Genomic DNA, 22044 nt, shown 5'->3' with positions numbered 1-22044 from the left:
TGCAGCAGCCATATTTGGCTATTGCAAATCCTGGCGAGTAGAGAAGCACTAGGTCCCAAAGGAATTAGGATCAATTGGCAAAATTTATTCATTCATGCAACAGTTGTGTCATGTGTCTCCTATATGGCAGGTGCTACTACAATGAATAACAGCAAGTATTTCTCTCACGCTTATCCTGTGCAGACACTGCTCTAAGGCTGTGGTGTGCATTAACTCTGCAGTTCTCCCAACAGCCGTGCATTCAGTGCTCTTACTATTTACATTTCACTGGGGACACAGTGGTGAACAAGATACTCCAGTAAGAGCCACAGCCCAGGAGCAGCCAGTCCAGCAGTGGGATGCGGGCTGTGGCGTGTGAATGGAGGCACCGTGGAGGCACCTGTTTCCTCTTCCGGTACTCAGAGATACAGCTGTTAGAAGGAGCATTACGCCAGTGTCTCCATTTTCTAAGTGTTTGAGGGATTCTCACTTACATGTGACTTTATTTTAAACTTCACCAGTCACATTCTTCTGATTGGTTAAATCTTACCCTAAATTTAATAAAACCCCGTAATGGAAGGATGATTTCTAGGTGCCCAGATTAGAGCCATTCTATCTTTTTAGCTGCTAGTATTTGACCATATATTGAAATTATGGGCTAAGAACGTGAGTGGGAAAGCAGTATGGTTCATTATGAATTTTCAAAAGATTATATGAGTAATTTTACACTATATAATGAGAATGATTGCTGTAATAGTTTATTAAGTGATTTACATATATTATTTCAATTAGTCCTATAAAAGAAGCATAATTTTGTGATGAAATCTTTGAGCTCAGTTAATCTTAAACAAGATAGTGCTAAAATATTTTAGTTAAAATGGAATACTATATATGTATATATAAAGTATTTTCTGTTGCCACGGGGGGAAAACAGTGTTTTTGGAATTGATTAGGCTGTTATGGAATTGTCTTTTGTCTGTTGTTTAAAATCAGATGACCACATTTTATAACCTGTAATTGGTTGAAAAAAATCAAATGTAACTATTTCCCACCCAGTATCTCACAGCCAGTATAACCAAGTCCACCTACATCAAAGTGCCATTGCCAGTTAACGCTGACTCCTAAGACGTCTGCTGTGACATGACTTGAGACTGTTTTCTGCTTTAATGCACGCACAAAGATAAAGCCACAAGACCTCTATCTCAATTCACATGTTGAAGTATATTTTAATTAGCTTTCTCATACTCCTGGCCTCTCCCTCCCATGTTTGCTCCCTACACCTCCAGTAATAAAACTGCGATGACATTTAAGTTAACTGGAAATTTCTCCCTAGAGCCAAAACGGATTTCCAGTCCTCCAAGGGGTGAACATATTTTTTGAAAGAAAGAATCTACCACCAGCTGTTTGTTTAAGGTTGCCATTGTGTTCATTTTAATTAAATCATTTGTTATTTGTAACTTTTTTAGAGTCCTTGTCAAAGTCTATCTTTTTTCTATTTGGTTTATTTTGTGAAAGTTAGTAAATGTGCAGAACACTCCTCTCATCAGCAATAGTGAAATTACCCTCTCTGCCCCGAGGTTTCTTTGGGTTTGTCACTACTCGCCCTGTTAAAATGCTTCAGAAGAATCTTTTATATAGAAGATCATGTCAGAACTCAGTTGTAGACTTTTCAGGTCCTGTAACTTTTTGAACTTAATTAACTTCATTTTAACAAATAAAAAAACTCACATGATTCAAGCTCCAGGAGTCCAGAAATAGTGCAAGAAGCTGCACTCTTCTCCCTCTGTCTCCTAGCTGCACAGTCTCCCACAGGCAACAAATACTGTTAATTTCTTCTTTGTCCTTACACAGATGATTTATGTATAACTAACAGAAAATATCAATATTTTTTCGTCTTTTATTCTGTTCTGAACCTTCCTTTTTTCATTTAATAATAAATCTTGTAGATCATTTTATATCAGCACATAGTGTTTACATTTCTTGTGTCTCCGTGATGTTCTGTTGTTTGGATAGACTGTAATTGATTTAATCTGTCCTCTATTGACAACTAATAAGTCTCTTCCAATTTTTTGCTCTTTATAAACAATGCTGCAATGGATAGTTTTTAACCTGTTTTTCGTGGGTGTGATTGTATATATAAGACAAATTCCTAAAAGTAGAATTGCTGGGTCAAAGAAATTGTGCATTTATAATTTTCATAAAATTTATGAGATTCTCCTCCATTGAGGTTTACCAATTGATACTCTCCTTGGAAATGTGTAAGAGTGTCTGTTTTTCTACATCTTCATAATGTGTTTTCTAAGTGATAAGTGAAAATTTATATCTCATAGTTTTAGTTTACATTTTCCTTACAATGAATGAGATCAGGTACCTTTTCATATGCTTAAGAACTATTTGTATTTTTCAATTGTGTATCCATATTCTTTGTCCATTTTTCTAATGGAGTATTGGTCTTATTTATTTATTAAGAAAATAGCTTTTTGTGATATAATTTGTAAATAGTGTCTCTGATATTTTAATGATTGTTTTATAATGATCATCACTGCATTTCTGTAGGTGTGAACAGTTAATGAGTATAAAAACCGAAAGGGCAGATAGGTGTCTTTAGGGAGATACTGTGAGTCCAGCTACTTGGGGCAGAGACAGGCATTAAACACTCAGCCAGTGAGAGTGTGTGTGTGTGTGTGTGTGTGTGTGTGTGTGTGTGTGTGTGTGTGTGTGTGTGTGTGTGTGTGTCTGTCTACAAAAATATTGGGAGAATGGAGGAACAGTGTTCCTTTCCTGGAACCTAGAAATGCATTTCCTTCATTTTGACGACTTCATCTATACTTTTTCTGATTTCTGCAGTGAACTGTATAAATTCAAATTGAGCTTTATAGAATATCAACTTACAGTTTAGTATCTTAACGTTTTACATTTTTCATTAAGTAAAATGCTCTTTGTCTCGAGAGAAATGTCTTCTCCCTCTTCGACCCCTCTGGGAGAAGGAGCATGTTACATCTTTAAGATAGTGCCATAAAGGTTGATGAAAATATAAATCATATTCTTTAGTAATTATCCATTAGCTCTTTATATGCATGGGAGACTTCCATTTATCACAAGAATTGCTGTAATTGGGGGCTTTTTTGTGCTCTAATTTCCAAAATATTAATTTGGAAGTCCTTTTTCTTTTCTGGTAAAAGTATCTGAATTAGGAAGGACATCATGGCTCTTACTCTGTGAGGCTAATATACATGTTCTGTTTATTATAGGCAATATTTATATTAGTGACTTTGTCACTTGTGAGATATATTTAATGGTGTCTGAAAGTAATTTCTTTAAAAGTATATTAGCGTATTTTAACTGAGTTCAAAAAAGGTTTTTTTCAAGGAATTATTGAAACATTCATTTTTACATATTTAAAAGTTTCTAGCTGAAAACATGTACCCATTGTACAGGGGAATACCATTAAATAACAAATAGTTCTAAATGGTTAACAATATGGAGGAAAAGGGTGGTCATTAAAATGCTGTTATTAAAATATTATGTTAATACATGAATACATTGTCAGTAAGGGTGGTGGTTGAATCTATGCAAATACATTAACATTACTCTGAGTATTTGATATACTTGTGATTCATGGAGTAGATTTTATTTATTTATTTTTTAAGATGCTGGGAACTAAAGATGTTGGCAAAGAGCAGTTCTAATTGCTAGCTTGAGAATGGTTGTGTCAGAAATGGGGAGAGTTAATTGCCGTGTGGATGCTCTCAGTTAGGACTTTCTCACCCTATTCCAAGCACAGGTTGGCATCTCTTCTTACATTTGTACAAGCAAAAAAAAAAACGTATTCAGAAGTTAGAATATAACTGACAGAAGCTTGTCTCTAAAACTATAAAAATCTGTAATTTACTTTCAACTAACTCATTTGTGTTGCTGCTAATGAGAAAACCTGAGATTCTTCGTTGAATATTTGTTCAAGGTTGTTCAATTATAGTATTTACAGATTCTCAGCTATTTTATACTGATTTATTGATGATTCAGGATCTTTTACTTCATGAAGAGGCTAAAGAGAGGTCTCATTTGTTAAAAGATAAAATGTTTAAAAAAAAAGAATAATGTTTTTGTGATAGAGTGGAAGTGTTCACAATCAAGTCTTCATAGATATTCATTGGCTTATAGTAACTAATAACTACTAAATAAATGCTAAATAACTAGTATCTACTAATCTGCTTAATATGAACCAGGCCACATGCTATATTTCTTTTGTATTATTTTACATAATGTTAACAAAATCGAAAAGGTATTTATTGGCAGCTGCATTTTACAGGTGAGAAAATCAACCTGAAGACTAGAGCAGTTGTATAACTATGCAGAGTCACACAGCTAGGAAGTATCTGAGCTACAATTAGTGCTACTTGCTGTTCAGAAAAATAAAGAAACATGAAATTCTGAGGCCATTCATTTAAATTATCGTCAGTATTATAGACAGCAGATAGTTTTTCTTAGCTGCAGGGAGTTAGGGATTTTGTCACAGCACAAGTAAAGATAGAGATGTCTGAAGTCTTAACAGTGAGACCATCCTGACTACATTTTGTCAGGGATGTGTCCGAGAACAGTAACAGTTAAGGTTGGGTGGAAAAAGGGCCATATGCTTCTCGTACTCTTCCACCAGACCACCCCTAAGACATAGAAGCATGAACTCATATTTTTGGACTAAAGGGGACATGTTAAATCATAATTCTTTCCATTGCAAGTGACAGAAATCCACTCAAATTAGCATGGGTGGAAGGGGGAGGAATTTATTGACTCCCTTAATTGGGAATATAAGGGCACAGCTAGCTTTAGGCACAGCTGGATCCAGTATCTCAAACTGGCTTTCTCTCTCTCTCAACATCCCCAGGACAGGCTCTAACTAAAAGAGTTCCCCAGAAGTACTTATAGGCACCCCAGTTTGAGGGGCACAACAGAGACGCTGAGAACCCGTCATGGGGGATTGAAAAGATAAACCAAATGAGGAAGAAGCTGAAGCAGAAAGAACAATTCAGAGACCTACCGTAATCACCTTTTTGGTAGTAGCAGTAGGATTCAAGGAAAAAAGATAAAGATTTCATCTTGCCAGAGACCTCCCATCTTCTACTGTATCTGTACATTTGTCTTGCCTTCTCTTGTTTGGATCCTAAAAGGACCTAGAGACCATCGGAATTTTTGAAAACAACATAGGCTTGTAAAGATGAGTTTCTCCACTGTGTTTTCAGCTCTTTTCATTATCTTTTGGTTTATAGATCATTGGATAAATAATAAAGTGGTTGCTGTGGGATCAGCCTTTTTAGGTGATGGGAGAAATATGACAGAAAGATAAGATTTCTCCATCCCGTCCTTCCGGGGGATTCTGAGTTTAGGGAAGAAAATACAGATTTTCCTCTGAATAATTTTCCTTTTGATTGAGCTTCCACTTATTAAAGTTGACATGATAAGAACTATTGAAGAGATTTAAGTGAACGTTCTTGGTTGAAAGTATCTTAATTCACATATTCAACAAATATTTACTAAGCACCTACTAAGTGCAAGGCACTGTTCTAGAGATTTGAGGAGCCCAACAGTGAACAAAATAGACCAAAACTACTTCCCCATGGAAGCTTGGAATCTGTCAGGGAGAGGCAGACAGTGAACATATTAAGTAAATCATATGGACTGTTAGAGGCAGGATGGACTTTGGAGAAAGACGTAGACTAGGGGTTGCTCATGGCAGGGTGTGGGGCTTGGAATTTATATAGGGTGGTCAAGGTGGGCCCCATTGAGAAGGTAACCTTTGAGCAAGAATGAGAAGGATATATGGGAATTAGCTAAGTGGGCATCTGGGGTAAAGCTTTCTAGGGAGAGGGAGATGGGGACTTAGGTTCAGCTGTCATTGTTTGAGTGTTGCTGCTGATAAATAGATGACGTAGCCTGATAGAGTCTCAGGGTGCCCAGAGGCATTTCACCTCCTAAGTCTCTTTTCTTTCACCATTTTAATTGTTAAAAAACCTGGAAGTATATGTATAGCTGATTCACTTTGTTATAGATCAGAAACTAACACACCATTGTAAAGCAATTATACCCCAATAAAGATGTTAAAAAAAAAAAAACAAACCTGGAAGAATCTTCTAGTCAATAGAGTAGTACTTTATTTTTTTTATATTTTATGTTATTTATTTTTTATCTTAGTTTAGTCGTGCCGCACGGCATGAGGGATCTTAAGTTCCCCAACCAGGGATCCAACCCGCGCCCCTCTGTAGAGGAAGCGCGGAGTCTTAACCACTGGACTGCCAGGGAAATCCCAAGTAGTATGTACTTTAATTCTTTTGGGAATGGAGCCTGGGTTGCAGCCATTAGAGGAACAAAATAACAGCTGTGCTTCTCCTTTTCGGTCTCTTCCCCGCTCAATTCTGATTTTGGTATTATGGCTTAAGTCATCAGAGATTTTATTTTTTTAAGCTAACTAATAATCCCTAGCAAAAAATGAGGAATTTTGAATATCAGAGATAATGTAATACCAGTACCTCTGATATATCTTTTTTTTTTTTTTTTTTTTTTTTGTGGTACGCGGGCCTCCTCTCGCTGTTGTGGCCCCTCCCCTTGCGGAGCACAGGCTCCGGACGCGCAGGCCCGGCGGCCATGGCTCATGGGCCCAGCCACTCCGCGGCACGCGTGATCCTCCCAGACCAGGGCACGAACCCGCGCGCCCCGCATCGGCAGGCGGACTCTCAGCCACTGCGCCACCAGGGAAGCCCCCTCTGATATATCTTTAAAGTCAGAAAACTGAGAGTCCTGATTTAGTTAATAATGATTATTACTCAGACTTTATTTTTTCGTTACGTGGGCCTCTCACTGTTGTGGCCTCTCCCGTTGCGGAGCACAGGCTCCGGACACGCAGGCTCAGAGACCATGGCTCACGGGCCCAGCCGCTCTGCGGCATGTGGGATCTTCCCGGATTGGGGCATGAACCCATGTCCCCTGCATCGGCAGGCGGACTCTCAACCACTGCGCCACCAGGGAAGCCCCTATTACTCAGATTTTGATATAATGTCACACCACCTATTAAGTACCTGTTATGTGCAAAGCTCAGGTACAAATCATAAATCCTATTCTTTTCCTTGTGTAATACCAATTCGTAAATGCTCATTTTGGCCAAGTTAAAGTAGAACGTTACCTGTCCGTTTTCTCAGGGTTATTTAAGCGTCTGGATGCTACATTCCCAACACTCTGCTCATCGTGTGCTGTCCCTTCCATATGTCTTACCTCATGTCTGCTTCAGTCCTGCTCCATCACTTACCTTGTCTGAGGCCCTGGGGCACTTCCGTGTGCTTCACTCCTGCTCTGTCACTCACCTTGGGGTACCCAAGACATATTAGTTAGCTTTCGTGAGCCTCAGTTTCTCCTGTAACATGGGTTGTGGTTGGGGTTAAATTGATGGTTGCCTGAAGGCTTAGCACTTAGCGTCTGGGGCAAGGCTGCTTCAGGGGTCCAGGCCAAATAAGATGGTGTTTGGATTAAGGGATTTACAGTGGAGATAAAAAGGAGAGGACTTAAGTAATAAAGAGAGAAAGTTACATCTGTGAGATTAATGATGGATTGAATGTGGGGGTTGATGGAGAAGGAAATGTCAGTATAGTTTAGAAGATATGAATTAATATTGTGACTGAGGTTTAACCACAAGGCTTCAAAGGAAATTAGAATGAACAATCTCAGTCCATCCCTCTGCAGGACTGCATTTATTTTAATTTACTGAAATTGGCTGAAATTTACAGAGGAGTAGATTCTGTGCTATCTGCTTCAGTAACACTTCTGTATATATTTTATCTGAAGGTATCCGTTCGAAATTTTAATTTGAGAAGGTAACTTAATGAAATTTTGTGCTTAAATGTTTTATTTGAATTTTAATTGGTAGAATCTGAAGAAGATTCAAGAAATGGAGAAGAGTAACGAATCTAACACAGACCTGGAGGAGCTGAAAAACGCTGACTGGGTGAGATAGCTGGGTATTCTCTGTGTTCTGTTTAGTGTTGAAGAAGTCGTATCATGTTTTGTAAAATGATCTATCTTAAGGACTATTATGAAATGATATTATACCAATTTGAAAGCCTAACCTTACATTTGAGGAAATAGCTATCCATTTTTTAAAAACTATCTAATTTTATTAGAACCACCCCAATGTCTCTGAGAATTTCAGTGTTTAAGATATTGACCTTTCTAATTACATTAATACCTTAGCATCCTCTTATGTGGAAGTCAAAGTTTAAGCTCTGTTTCAGGATATAGTGAAACTATAGTGTAGTACATTCATTTATCCAATGAATAGTTACTGGATTAGGGCCCTGGGGATGCAGAATGAGTGATAAGTTACAATGTTCTGCCCTGGTGAAACAGAAGACAGATTTCTAGAACAGATGATTGCAGTGTATTCATGTGACTCACTGACTGTCTACTGTTTTTCCAACATGGTACTAGATCCATGTAGGAAGGCACATTTTAGGATTCTGACTTTTCATGTTAAGGATACTGGATAAATAATGACATTAAATGACGGAATCGGAAAAGATACAGATTTGGAGGATATGAACAAGTCGCCTTTGACCATGTTAGATTTCAATTGTCATATTCTTTTCTGACAGCTTTATTAAGGTATAATCTACATACAACAAGCTGCACATGTTTAAAAAGTACAGTTTGATAAGTTTGACATATACGCATACACATTCACACCTGTGAAACAAACCATCACCATAAGAAAACAGTGAGCCTGTCCATCACCCCACGTCTCCTCGTATTGCTTTGTAACCCTACTTCCTGCCTCCCTTCTCCCTAGTTTCCAGGCAACCAGTGATCTGCTTTCTGTCACTATAGATTAGGTTGCATTTTGTACACTTTTATGTAAATACAATCACATAGTATATACAGGGGTTTTTTTGGCTTCTTTTATTCAGCATAATTCTTTGGAGATTTCATCCATGTTGTTGCCTGTATCATAGTTTATACTTTTTATTGCTGAGAGGTATTCCATTGTATGTAAGTCCCACAATTTGTTTATCCATTCTTCTGTTGATGGTCATTTGGGTGTTTCCTGTTAGCAATATTCTTAATTTATGGACGATATCTTTCCTGAGATATTTGGAATGATATTAATCAGGAATATTTAAGAGTAAAGTTTAAAAACAAGTAGCCTATATTGTCTTATAAGCTAGTATTGTCACTTTAGAATAATATTGATGATCAGTTTCCTTTGCATAGTGTTGCTCTAGGTGTATATCATCTTGGTTAATAAATTTTTTTTTTAATTTATTTTTGGCTGCGTTGGGTCTTCGTTGCTGCACGCAGGCTTTCTCTAGTTGCAGCGAGTGGGGTCTACTCTTCATTGCGGTGCATGGGCCTCTCATTGCAGTGGCTTCTCTTGTTGCGGAGCACGGGCTCTAGGCACGCAGGCTTCAGTAGTTGTGACATGCCGGCTTCAGTAGTTGTGATTCACGGGCTCTAGAGTGCAGGCTCAGTAGTTGTGGCACATGGGCTTAGTTGCTCCACGGCATGTGGGATCTTTCTGGACCAGAGCTCGAACCTGTGTCCCCTGCATTGGCAGGCGGATCCTTAACCACTGAGCCACCAGGGAAGCCCGGTTAATAAATTTTTAAATTTGTTTTCCAAGACATTGAAGCCAGGTAAATAACTCCAGGTGCTCAGAAGTTAGCAAATAGCTAGTATAAAGTTGAACCAAAAATTTAATTAACTGTCTTAAGGCAACCTCATCTACAACAGTATGATCACTGACAAGAGACATACTATCTCCAAAGGGAGTTACATTTGCCTAGATCACCAGCTTCTTTTTCATAAGATCATGAAAGTGAACTACCTAGAAAGATTAGAATGAAATGAGGAAGGAATGAGGAATAGTATGAAGGAGAATTAGAATATGTTTAATGGCAGAATCTATACATCTCAGAATCTTTCTAGTGTAATAAGGGGTAAATGATAAAATCTCTGGGAATACATACAGTGACAGTTGTCCATTATTTTATATAACTGGAACTTAGTTTCTGAAAAGTCATTTGTAAAATTTTTGCCAACAGTAATATATAATGAGCTGGCTATATAAAAGAGTCTGTTTGAATTTTTCTGTAAATTATAGCAAAAGATTCTAATGTGAGTAATCATCACTAATTTATCTGTTTTGAGAATTCAAAGTTTCATATGTCAGGTTTTCTTAAAGCCAGAGGAGGTGAAGAGAAGAGACAGTATTTTAAAAATGAGATGGTATTTGAATTGGATCTTCAAGGAATGAGCAAGAGAAGTTGAGACGAGCATTCCCAAAGGAGAGATCTAAATATTTTAGGGATTTATATTAGGATAATTTAATGGCAGAATCTAAGAACTTGTCTTAAATATTAATATTTTAGAAGATGTTCTGATGGCTATACCACAGTATTAAGTACCTCAAATCCTTTTGGAAATGGTATACAGTTTTTAAAAATCACAAATTTAAAAAAATTTTTTAAAAATTTTTAAAAAAAAATTTTTTTTGAGGACTTTTTGAGAAGTTTAATCAGTTATGTAGGCATTTCTTATGAAATATGTCACTTGATTTTTAATAAATATATTATGTAGCTATTGAGCCACTTATTAATGCTTAACAACCTATAATATTTCAGTTAAATATCATATTGATTTTCTCTTTACTGAAGCCGAGAATATGATAGCTTATAGGCAGGAAAACAAAAAGGTTAAAGTATAATAATATTAACACATTTAATATATTTTAAATTATAATAAATATTTTACATATATTTCATTTTCTTGAAGGGCAGGCAGAGCAACTTGCTATTATTTGTAGATAAGAAAATCGATATTAAATAATTTGTGCAGAGATAGTAATAACATAAAAATTGTCATTTTTGAGCATTTTCTATGTGCAGAACACTGTACATCAGCTCTGATCATCTCAACAAGTTATAAAGTGCCATTTTCTTTTATTGATGAGGAAGCCAGGGTTCAGAAAGGGGAAGCAACTTGCTGGATGTCAAATAGCAGTAGATGGCTGTATCAGTTAGCTGTGGTCACAGTAATGCTGCGTAACTGAACACTACAAAATACCACGGCATAAAGTGGTAGCATTTACTCAGCTCATGAGTCTGCAGATCAGAGTGGTGGCTCTACTCTGTGCATCGTCCTTCTCCTGGATAATCCTGCCAGTGTGCTTCGTGCCAACCCAAGTATGATGTTCTCATGGCAGTAACAGGAGCAGAGTGACAAGCCATTGTGCATTTGTTGTTGAAGCCTTTGGTCATGTCATATCCACTAAAATTCCAGTGGCCAAGGAAGTAATAGAGCCAAACCCAAAGTCTAGTGTGAGAAACACACACCTCTTCAGTGAGCAAAGCCACCTGATAGGTGGAACATGAGGGCCTGAGGAACTGAGGCCATGGATGCAGGTAGCACAGGGGGTGAATTAGGGTTTTATCCAGGTGTCCCCACAGTTAGAGCTGGTGGATTCTCTGCTGGCATCCTACCTGCTTTTTAGTACCCTAAAATCTAATTTTTAAAATCGTTTCTCTTTGGTTTGCTTGGTTGTTTGTAATCCAAGCTCTTAATATTTTCTTTACGACTATAGCTCTTTAGAGGAAACTGGTAAATTTATTTATGGATTTCTCTCCACCCTTGGCTCTTTCAGGCTCGATTCTGGGTGCAGGTGATGAGGGATTTGCGGAATGGAGTAAAACTCAAGAAGGTCCAAGAGCGGCAGTACAACCCTCTGCCTATTGAATATCAGCTCACCCCTTATGAGATGCTAATGGATGACATTCGATCCAAAAGATACACTTTGCGAAAAGTGATGGTAAGTAATAAAGAAAACTGTTAATGGACTCAAATGGTTGTTTTTTGGTAATCTTATTTGTTGAAAATGTTCTTCTCAATATGGAAAAGTTGGAAAATACAGTAAACTCACAGAAAAGTTACAAATGTGTAATTCCACAACCCATGGCTTTAAATTTCTGTCTACTGTCCTTTTCTTTAAGCCTGAACAACTCCATTTAGGGCAGGGTTACTAGTGATGAACCCCCTTAGTGTTTGTTTGCCTGGGAATGTCTTAATTAACCCGTGTCCCCTGCATTGGCAGGCAGACTCTCAACCACTGTGCCACCAGGGAAGCCCTCTTCTTCATTTTTGAAGCAGAGTTTTTCTGGGTACAGAATTATTGGTTGACAGTGTTTTTTTCTGTCTTTAAACTTAGCTCACTGCCTTTTGGCCTTTATGGTTTCTAGTGAGAGATCACCTGTTCATCTAATTGAGGATCCCTTGTATGTGATAGTCACTTCTTGCTGCTTTCAATATTTTTCTCTCAATGACTTGACTATAATGTGTTCTGTTGTGGCCCTCTTGGAGTTTATTGCTTGGAGTTTATAGAGCTTCTTGGATGAGTAGATTTGTATTGTTATCAAATTTTGGAAGTTTTTAGCCATTAGTTCTTCACATTTTCTTTGTCCTTTCTTGTCTTTCCAGTCCCTCTGGGACTCCTGTTATGTGCATGTTTATACAGTTCGGAGGTTGTGAGTAGTAAGTAAAGAAGAACATGTTACTACTTTGTGGTACCCATTATTGTTTTCCTTTTTTCTGTCTTTCTTTGTCTGGGTAATTCCATGCAGTTCACTTGGATACGTTTATACTGAGCCTCTGTGCAGGGGACTAGGCAGTTGGCAGTTCTAGTGGTGATTGGTTTTGTGTGGGGGAAGTTTTCAAGTTTTAGTCTAACAGGCTAAGATTTTGATTAGTTCCTTGTTATGTATATATGTACCTGATAAAATGAGAGTGGAAATTCAGCTGCTCAAATTTTTTTTTTTTTGGCGGTACGCAGGCCTCTCACTACTGTGGCCGCACAGGCTCAGCAGCCATGGCTCACGGGCCCAGCCGCTCCGTGGCATGTGGGATCTTCCCGGACCGGGGCACGAACCCGTGTCCCCTGCATCGGCAGGTGGACGCTCAACCACTGTGCCACCAGGGAAGCCCCAGCTACTCATATTTCATCATTCAAAAACTGGATATATTTTAAAAAAATTTTTACTTTTATCAATATAATGCCACTTTCTAATTTCTTTAAAAAAATTTTTGTTGTAAAGAGTAAACACAATGGATTTTCACACATAGTCTATCTGTATCTGAAGCGGTGTGCCAAGATGTTCTTAATTTAATCCTCAGGTTTAAACTACATAACTATACCATAGTAATCCACTTTTTTTGGTATATTTGTGATGCTCATGATGGGAATTGAATGGCTTAGCCATATGGGATTATATTTAGAACATTAAGTTATAGAAGTACAAAACATTTCAATGGAATTTTTTCAAAATGTTTTGGTAAAATGCTTTAATTCTAACAGAGAATTTCAGATAACTCACCTTTAAAAATAAAGATGTAGATCGTCGGCCGCCGTCAGCCGGCTGCCAGCAGTTGAGGAGCGGAAGCCGCTTTCCTGAAGCGGGCTTGGGTGCTCCAGAGCCTGGCCGGCTGCTCCAGAGCCCGGCCGGCTGTTGAACTGCCTCTTCCGGCAGCTGTGGCAACGGCTAGGCGCGGGGCGTGGGCGACCCAAGGACCGCGTAACTGGGCAGGCGCCCCGAACAGGCAACCCCACCGAGGGAGGTGGCCATGGTGGTTGTGCTCGGGCGCCCCGCGCCATGCCCGTGTGGTGCTGTCGCTGCTCCCTGGCCGGTCATTTCAGAAATTGATAAGCAGATCCTAAAAGTCACATGGAATTACAAGGAACCCAGAATAGCCAAGACAATCTTGAAAAAAGAACAAAGTTGGAGGATTCACACTTCCTAATTTTACAACTTACTACAAAGAAACTGTAATCAAGACAGTGTGGTGTTGGCATAAAGATAAACATAGATCAGTGGAATAGAATTGAGAGTCCAGAAATAATTCCCTTCATTTGTTGTCAGTTGATTTCTGTGGGATCCCAAGACAAAAGGGAAATATCAGTCCTTTCAACAAATGATGCCAGGACAGATGGATATTCACAAGCAGAAGAATGAAGTTGGACTGCTACCTTATACTATATATAAAAGTTAACTCAAAATGGATGAAAGACCTAAATTTAAGAACTAGAACTATAAAACTCATGGAAGAAAACAGGTTTGTAATCTTAGATTAGGCAGTGCTTTCTTAGATATGACACCAAAAGTACAGCAACAAAAGACAAAAATAAATTGGACTTGATCGAAAATTAAAACTTTTGTGATTTAAAAAGACAATATAAAGGAAGTGAAGACAACCCACAAAATGAGAGAAAATATTTACAAATCATATATCCAAAAAGGGACTTGTATCCAGGACATATAAAGAATATTTTAAACTCAACAATAAAAAAGACAACCCAGTTGGAAAGTGGGCAAATAATTTGAATTATTCTCTGAAGAAGATATGGCCAATAAGCACATGAAAAGATGCTTAACATTATTAGTCATTAGGGAAATGCTAATCAAAGCTGCAGTGAGATGCTACTTTACACCTACTAGAGTGGCTAAAATAAAAAACACAAGAAGTAACATGCTGGTGAGGATGTGGAGACATTGGAACCCTCATATCACTGATGGAAATGTAAGATGGTGCACACTTGGGGAAATAGTTTGCTAATTCTTCAAGGTGTTAAACATAGCGTTTACGGCCCAGCCATTGCATGCACTCCTAAGAGAAATGAAAACATTTGTCCACACAAAAATTTATGTATGAATGTTCATAGCATATTTATAATAGCCAAAAAGTGGAAACCATCCAAATGTTTATCAGCTCATGAGTGGGTAATATACAATGGAATATTATTCAGGCATAAAAAGGAATGAAGTACCAATACATCCTACCACCTGCGTGAACCTTGAAAACATGCTAAGTGGAAGAAGCCAGACACAAAAGGCTACATAATGTATGAGGGGTTCCATTTATTTGAAATTTCCAGAGTAGGCACATCAGTAAGACAGTAGATTAGTGGCTGCCGATGGCTGTGGGGAGGGAAGAATGAGGAATGAGTGCTAATGGGTGCAGCATATACTTTTGGGGTGATAAAATTTCTCTGAAGTTATTGGTAGTGATTGCAAAACCTTGTGACTACTTAGAACCCTGAATTGTACACTTTAAAAGGGTGAATTTTGGACTTCTCTGGCAGCCCAGTGATTAAGACTCCGTGCTTCCACTACAGGGGGTGTGGGTTCAATCCCTGTCAGGAAACTAAGATCCCACATGCCGAGTGGTGCCGCCAAAAAAAAAATAAATAAAGGGATGAATTTTATATGTGAATTATATCTCATTAAAGGTTTTTTTTTTTTAAAGCATTACCAAGTTCCCTCTATTTATTTACCTTGGTCTAAAGCCTGATCAGATGATCTGTTGTTTTTCTGATGTTTTTGAGCTCTTGAAAACTTTGTCTTTCTTTGATTAATAGAAGCCTAACAGAGGAGGCATTTTATTTCTAATTGTCTTAACCTCTTTTTTCTTAAGTATAAACCAATTATTTGAGAAGACTAGTCCAGTGTAATGAAAGATCCTTGTAAAATGTATAGTCAGAGAGTTGGTGGTGGTGGGATGAATTGGGAGATTGGGATTGACATATATGATTGGGAGATTGGGATTGACTAAGATATATAAAATAGATAACTAATAAGAACCTGCTGTACAAAAATAAATAAATAAAATTCAAAACAAAAATAAAGATGTAGAAACTTAAACATTTTTTATATAGAAGTTATTTGTTTAAGGCATTGTGGCTCAAAAGTAAGATCAAGTTCTATAACTGGTCTCATTTACTTATGGGCCTACTATTTGTGTTCATCTAGAAATCATTTATTGTTGCAGCTTCAGAGAGCTTGTTTCAGAGTGTGTTCTGTATTTATATTTAAAAAAAAGTAATTTCACTGACCCAGCAGCAGAATGGAATTTGCTGTTACTTTTCCTCCTGCTGGTAAGGACTTTGACTGACTGACTCACATCAATACTGGCCTGCAGCTCCCTCATGAGCACTGACACACATTTTGTAATTGGGATCCAGGATCCAGTTTCTGACTAGTGAGGAAACTGATGTTAACGTGCTTGTTTGGGGAATGGAACTCACAACCTTGGCCTTATTGACTCCATTATCTCACTCAATCCTGCTGTTGTGATGGAAAGAACATTAAAATAAAAGTATACGAAAAATAGCTAGAAAGAGGGCTTCCCTGGTGGCTCAGTGGTTAAGAATCTGCCTGCCAATGCAGGGGACATGGGTTCGAGCCCTGGTCCAGGAAGATCCTACATGCTGCGGAGCAGCTAAGCCTGTGTGCCACAACTACCGAGCCTGTGCGCTAGAGCCCGTGAGCCACAACTACTGAGCCTGCTCTCCACAACTACTCAGCCCACTCTCCACAACTACTCAGCCTGCGCACCTACAGCCCGTGCTCCACAACATGAGAAGCCTGTGCACCACAACGAAGAGTAGCCCCTGCTCACCACAGCTAGAGGAAGCCTGAGCGCAGCTACGAAGACCCAGTGCAGCCAAAAATAAAATTAAAAAATAAATTAATTTTAAAAAATGCCAATTAAAAAAAGTAGCTAGAAAGATATGTGTTATCCTGTTCAGGAGTAGAATAGAAAGGTCTGATTAAGTTGTTCATACAATAAGGATTTTTTAAAAAGTCTTGTGTAACATGAAGTCCATGGGTGAAGAGTGGTGCCACGGTAGGCCCCCAGCTCTGCTGCTTGGGTACACGCCCTCCTTTAACCAAGTACTAGTGGTCACAAGCTTGGCTCAGCTCAGGCAGCTTTCACTCCTAACTCTAACCTTAGGGCTGTCCTGTCCTCACTCAGGACTGGGGGGCGGGGGGCACAGGGAAAAGGGGAGTGGATGATGTCAGCAGGCTTGTCACACACCCTGAGTGGTCGCATTTGTGGGGGGCAGCCACTGGGCCTGGGAGCAGCAGTTCAGGTTCTTTTTTTTTTTTAAATTAACTTCATTTCTCAGGTGACACAAAATAGTGACATTGACAAAAAGATCAAAACTCATACAGCTGCAATAAAAAATTAATAACCAATTGATTAATGATCCTGAGCAATTAAAACAGTAATTAAGATTGGGAAGTACATAACAAAACTGTCCATGCCCTGAAGTCTTCCAATTCAGATAAGAAAATACTTTTAAAAAGTTTGACCAAATTTTACGATAACTCTAAAATTGGGCATGACATTTCAATAACAAATTGTGAAGCTTAAAGAAACCTTTCTAACCAATCAAAATTAAAAATATATCAACTATTGGTGCTAGAGGAATAAACAAATTATCTTTTTTCTCTCCAATAAAATTGATAACATAAAATTATTAAAATATGACAAGATAAAGAGTAGGTCACCAAAGTAGAGTGAAAAAGTATTATAGAGGTTTTTTAGGCAGTTCATAATAAAAATAGTATGCTGATTTTCTGGATTTTGAGAAGTTTAAGGTATTCATCAGTTTTTTAAATTTGTAATTTGTTAACAGTTCTTTTTTCATCTATCTTTTATGAGAATAATGACAGAAAGTACCTAGCAGTTCTGTTTTTTCATATGAGGTTGGGAAATAAGTATGACTTACGGTCACCACAACTGTGCCTTCTGAGTGGTCAGAATGTGAGTTTAGGTGGGGGGGGGTTTGGTGGGTTTTTCTTAAATTTCTTAAAATTTTTGTAACCTGTTTCTTTAAAAAGAGAGGATGTTAGGGCAAGAGTCAGAGTCAGACCAGGCCCCTGCCAGGCTCTTCTGCTCACCGACCCTGTGAAGGGGGCAGACACCACCTCGATCTGAGCCTCAGCTTTGTCTAAGAATGTGAACCATGTCCCCACTCCTTCCCATTACCAAGATTTTGTACAAGGATGAAAATAAGAGGTAAAAGACTTTTTGTTGTTGTTTTGGCTGCCCCACCTGGCACGTGAGATCCCAGCTCCCTGACCAGGGACTGAACCCGCACCCCTTGCAGTGGAAGCACAGAGTCTTAACCACTGGACCACCAGGGAAGTCCCAGAGACACTTGAAATTATACAGTAATTAAGCATAGTATTATTTTTTCCATTCACATTCATAATTGTAGAAACTTTTTGTTGGAAGGATGCATCTTATATATAATTTCCCCAAATGTAGAACTAAAGTGGACGTGGAGTTTCTTCAATTCTGCATAGTTATTTTTGCTCTGAATCATTCAGCCATTTACTCTCCATTTTTATTGATTTGAAATGCATCCTTGGTGGAGCCAGATTCCACTTCAGTAATTTTGAAGTGACATATGTTGACATACGTACCCAGAAACTTATAATGATAAACCTGTAGTCACATGAATCTTCTACTTTTTGTCTTCTTTCAGGTGAATGGTGATATTCCCCCTCGGTTAAAAAAAAGTGCTCATGAAATCATCCTGGACTTCATCAGATCAAGACCTCCTTTAAATCCAGTATGTAATTTGACATATTCCCCTTGTTTGGAGAGCACATAATGAAGTATTCTCCTCTAGCCTATGATCTCTAGAACTCAGCTCTTAAAGGAGTATTTACACTGAGCTTTCATTCTCAGAATTATGAAGCCCAACCGTAAATTACATTCTTAATTCACAAAAAAGTACTTAAAATTATTCAATACAGGCTGTCTTAGGATATTTTAACTCAAACAACCTGAGTTATGGTGCAAAATCTGGCCAAATACCTCCTAGAATAACAGCTGAATATGATTCCAAGTAGTTCCTGGTGTGGGCTGCCCTCCCTGTTTACTTTATGGTACAAACACTTCACCTTGATTAAATTGTCGTTTTGATACTGTTTTACAGTAAATCCACCCTGCTGTACCTCCTCTTTTGTATTAATTATCTTCGTCTGTTGACGGGGTTCTTTCTAGTGACCATGGAATCAGGGTGTTCTGATCTGGTTTGAATGTTGGTTTGCATTTCCTCTGTTCTACACTTACTTCCCCCCAGCTCCACAGCCAGTGCTCACCAAGGCCTCTCAAACCCCATGTGTGTTCAGTAACTAGAACAGGAATGGTGTTTCTTTCTCAGTTTGTGAACATCTAAAACATAATTAATGATCCCTCTTATAAATCTTTTTAAAATAAGGGAAAGAGGCCACGTAGGAAATAATTTTAAGGCCGGTCCTGGTGGAGCAGAAAGAGCATGGAGTCAGATGGGCCCGGATTTGCACACTAGCTACACAACCTAGTGGCCACATGTCTCTGAGAGAGTTGATCGGCCTCCCTGAGCCTGTATTTCCTCAACTATAGAACGAAGATAATACTCTAAGAAGGTTGTGATGACTTACTCAAAAACATTACTTTCAAAAACAATAATCATAATAGGTAATGTACAGCTTACATTTCAATGGATTGCCTGTCACAGTAGCACATAGGGAGCATGACTACAGCTGCAGCAAAGCTGACTCCTTAAAGTTACTGGAGCACATGTGATTGAACCACTGTGAAGTCCAGTAATCTCCCTATTGCTTGGAAATGGTCTTTTATCAAGCAGTGTTGCAATCAGTAAAATATAATTTCATAATGTACTGTATGAGTGGACTTCAGTAAAAATTATTTAAGGAAAACTACTCAGGCAAGTCTCTATAGCCATTATATTTTTTCTAAGGCCTCAGCCAGAAAACTGAAGCCTACTCCACCGCGGCCACGGAGCCTCCATGAAAGGATCCTGGAAGAAATCAAAGCAGAAAGAAAGCTGCGGCCCGTGTCACCCGAGGAAACCAGACGCGGCAGGTTAGGTGAGTCCGGGGCGTCACTGGAAGACAGCACAGCAGCCCAGTGAGAGACTGCCGTCTGCAGGGCCCTCTCCCACTCACACACACACACACACACACACACACCCCCTCACGCTGGAAGTCTATACTTGAGATTCATGGAATAGGAAATTATTGCCCTGTGATGCTGAGTGTAGGAGAGCACCGCGCTGCATAGTGGACAGAGCTCTGGCAACCTCTAGGCTGTGGTTTTAGGACGGTCTCTTCACCTCTGTGAGCATCGATTTCTTCGTCAGCAGAAGGGGGATAAAAAGTCCTCTACACCTTCGTTATGACTTTCATTTAAGAATTAAATAGGATCATGGTCAAAATACTTTATAAATTGTAATACATATACATGGATAAGTTATAACGTTTTAGAAATATAAGTGATACATAGTTTTACTTCAGGTTTCTGTTGTCTTAATTATGGTTTGAAGATATGGTATTATGTGATAAGAGACTCAATTATTACTGATATCACTTAACTTATTACTCACGTTCCTTTACATTTATTATGTTTAATTTTTTTTTATAAGCACACATTGATTTTCATTTAGAGCAAAACCATATTATAAAATGTAAACATTTTTGTTGATGCAGCTGTCGTCCAATTTGTAAGATTAAAGATGCCCAAAGAATTCAGGGAAACAGTCTCGTGGTGCCTGAACAGGACAGGAGCCAGCCCTGTGGCACTGTCTCCTGGTTGTCTCCTCCGACCTCTTCTGCCTCTTTCAAGCCCTGCTTAGTCGTCTGGTTTCTATCCCGGGCTCCCTCTCCCTGAGCAGCCACGTCCTCCTCCAGGGTTTGTTTCTGGTTTCCTCAGCTCCCGCCCTACAGCGCAGGTTTCTCTGAAAGTTCAGACCCACACATGCAGCCGTCTGCTGAGCAGGGCCTCCTTGCCCCTCACGCAGGACAAGCCCCGCAGCCAAGCGGTGACCTCGCCTGGTTTCTCCACCAACTGTCTCCTCCTGGTTCCCCATCTCAGAGCCTAGGACAGATTGCTCAGCATCACCTCTGACTCTTACCCAACAGCCAAGCCCTGTGGGTTTTACTTCTAGGTCTCTCTAGTCCTCCCCTCTCTGACCCAGGCTCTCCTCCGTCTGGTCAGTCACGTCCACTTCAGCGGCTCTCCCTGCCTCCCATGACTCTCAGTCACTGCGTGCTGATGTTCTTTTGTTTGACTTTTGGCCATTCTGTCACACTGTGGCCTCCGTGGCAGCAGGGCCCACGTCTGTCTTGTTGGTTGTTATGTCCTGGTCTCCACTGCAGGGACAGTGATGAAAAGTACTCCCAGAGGTGTTGAAATAATAGCACGTATCTTCCATGTACAGAGCTTCAGAGTGAGGGCAGGCTGTGTGAATTTATCTCTGTCTGATTTTTATGGCAGCAAGTGTTTCCCTTTAAAATGATGTTTAAAACAAATCCATATGAGCATTTACATAATAATAAGCCAGAACATATACATGAAGTAAATGGAGAGTTCTTATTCTGGGAGTCCTTGCATGAGCCTAAGGATGGTCTGTGAATCCCTTGAAATATAACAAATTTGTATGTATTTCCTAAAGTGTATGTATGTGCATTTTCTGGAGAGGGGGTTCATAGCTTTGCTCAGATTCCTAAAGGGTCCACAGCCTCAAAGAATAAGAACCACTATGGAAAAATAAGGAAACGGTGTTATAGGACGGCTGCTTAAGACTGGATTTTTAAAAATTACTGTACCTTGAGAAGGAATAATGGGGTAATAGAAAAGATTTCAACAAAATTATAAGGCAAAACAAATATATTACCATGAGAAAAGTAAGCTTCATGATTTTCAGGAGAAAAGAGGAGGGATTATAAACTCCAGTGGAAGCACCAACAGGACAGAGAAAGGAACAAGACAGACGTAACGTGCTTGTGTGATTTGGATGATATTTGACATACAGTTCCTTCATTTTTCCAAGTGTTTATTAAACAGCCGTGTCAGCTGTTGGAGTAGAGAGATGAGCAGTCAGAGTCCCTGCCCACAGGCACTGACAGAGGAAAGGCTCGGGGCAGCAGGTACATGTTCCCCCTGCAGCGCCGACAGCAGCCCGTCAGGGGCATGGGGGTGGCCGGGGCTGAGCGTTCAGGAAACCAGCAGTCCTTGTGGGTGGCAACGGGACACCGCGCGTTGCATAGAAGGGGCATCACATGCCCTTGTCATATACATATTCTTCTGTTTCATTTTCAACAAGTTAGATGCTAACTAGCAGGAAATCTACTTTAGAATAATTAAATATCAATTTTCTGTATAGTATATCTTATTTTATTTTAA

General features: G+C 39.1%; 2 protein-coding genes across 5 annotated transcripts in view; one reads left to right on the top strand and one right to left on the bottom strand.

Annotated features, from left to right (window-relative positions):
• SPIRE1 (spire type actin nucleation factor 1) overlaps positions 1–22044 on the top strand; it is a 162741-nt gene that overhangs the window by 107044 nt on the left and 33653 nt on the right. For all 4 annotated transcript variants that reach the window (XM_024763920.1, XM_024763919.1, XM_024763923.1 and 1 more), the window contains exons 4-7: positions 7889–7966; positions 11657–11821; positions 18338–18424; positions 19601–19730. In XM_024763920.1, the coding sequence (XP_024619688.1) occupies positions 7889–7966; positions 11657–11821; positions 18338–18424; positions 19601–19730 (460 nt within the window). The remainder of the gene's footprint in view (positions 1–7888; positions 7967–11656; positions 11822–18337; positions 18425–19600; positions 19731–22044) is intronic.
• Positions 19741–22044, bottom strand: part of PRELID3A (PRELI domain containing 3A) — a 112192-nt gene continuing 109888 nt past the window's right edge. The window contains exon 8 of the transcript XR_003005773.1: positions 19741–21146. The gene's annotated coding sequence lies outside the window, so the exon portion shown is untranslated. The remainder of the gene's footprint in view (positions 21147–22044) is intronic.

Source organism: Neophocaena asiaeorientalis, unplaced genomic scaffold, assembly GCF_003031525.2.
Source record: "Neophocaena asiaeorientalis asiaeorientalis breed wild unplaced genomic scaffold, Neophocaena_asiaeorientalis_V1.1 scaffold110, whole genome shotgun sequence".
NCBI lineage: Eukaryota > Metazoa > Chordata > Mammalia > Artiodactyla > Phocoenidae > Neophocaena > Neophocaena asiaeorientalis.
Note: the sequence above shows the minus strand (reverse complement) of the source record. Positions and strands in the feature narration are given on the sequence as shown.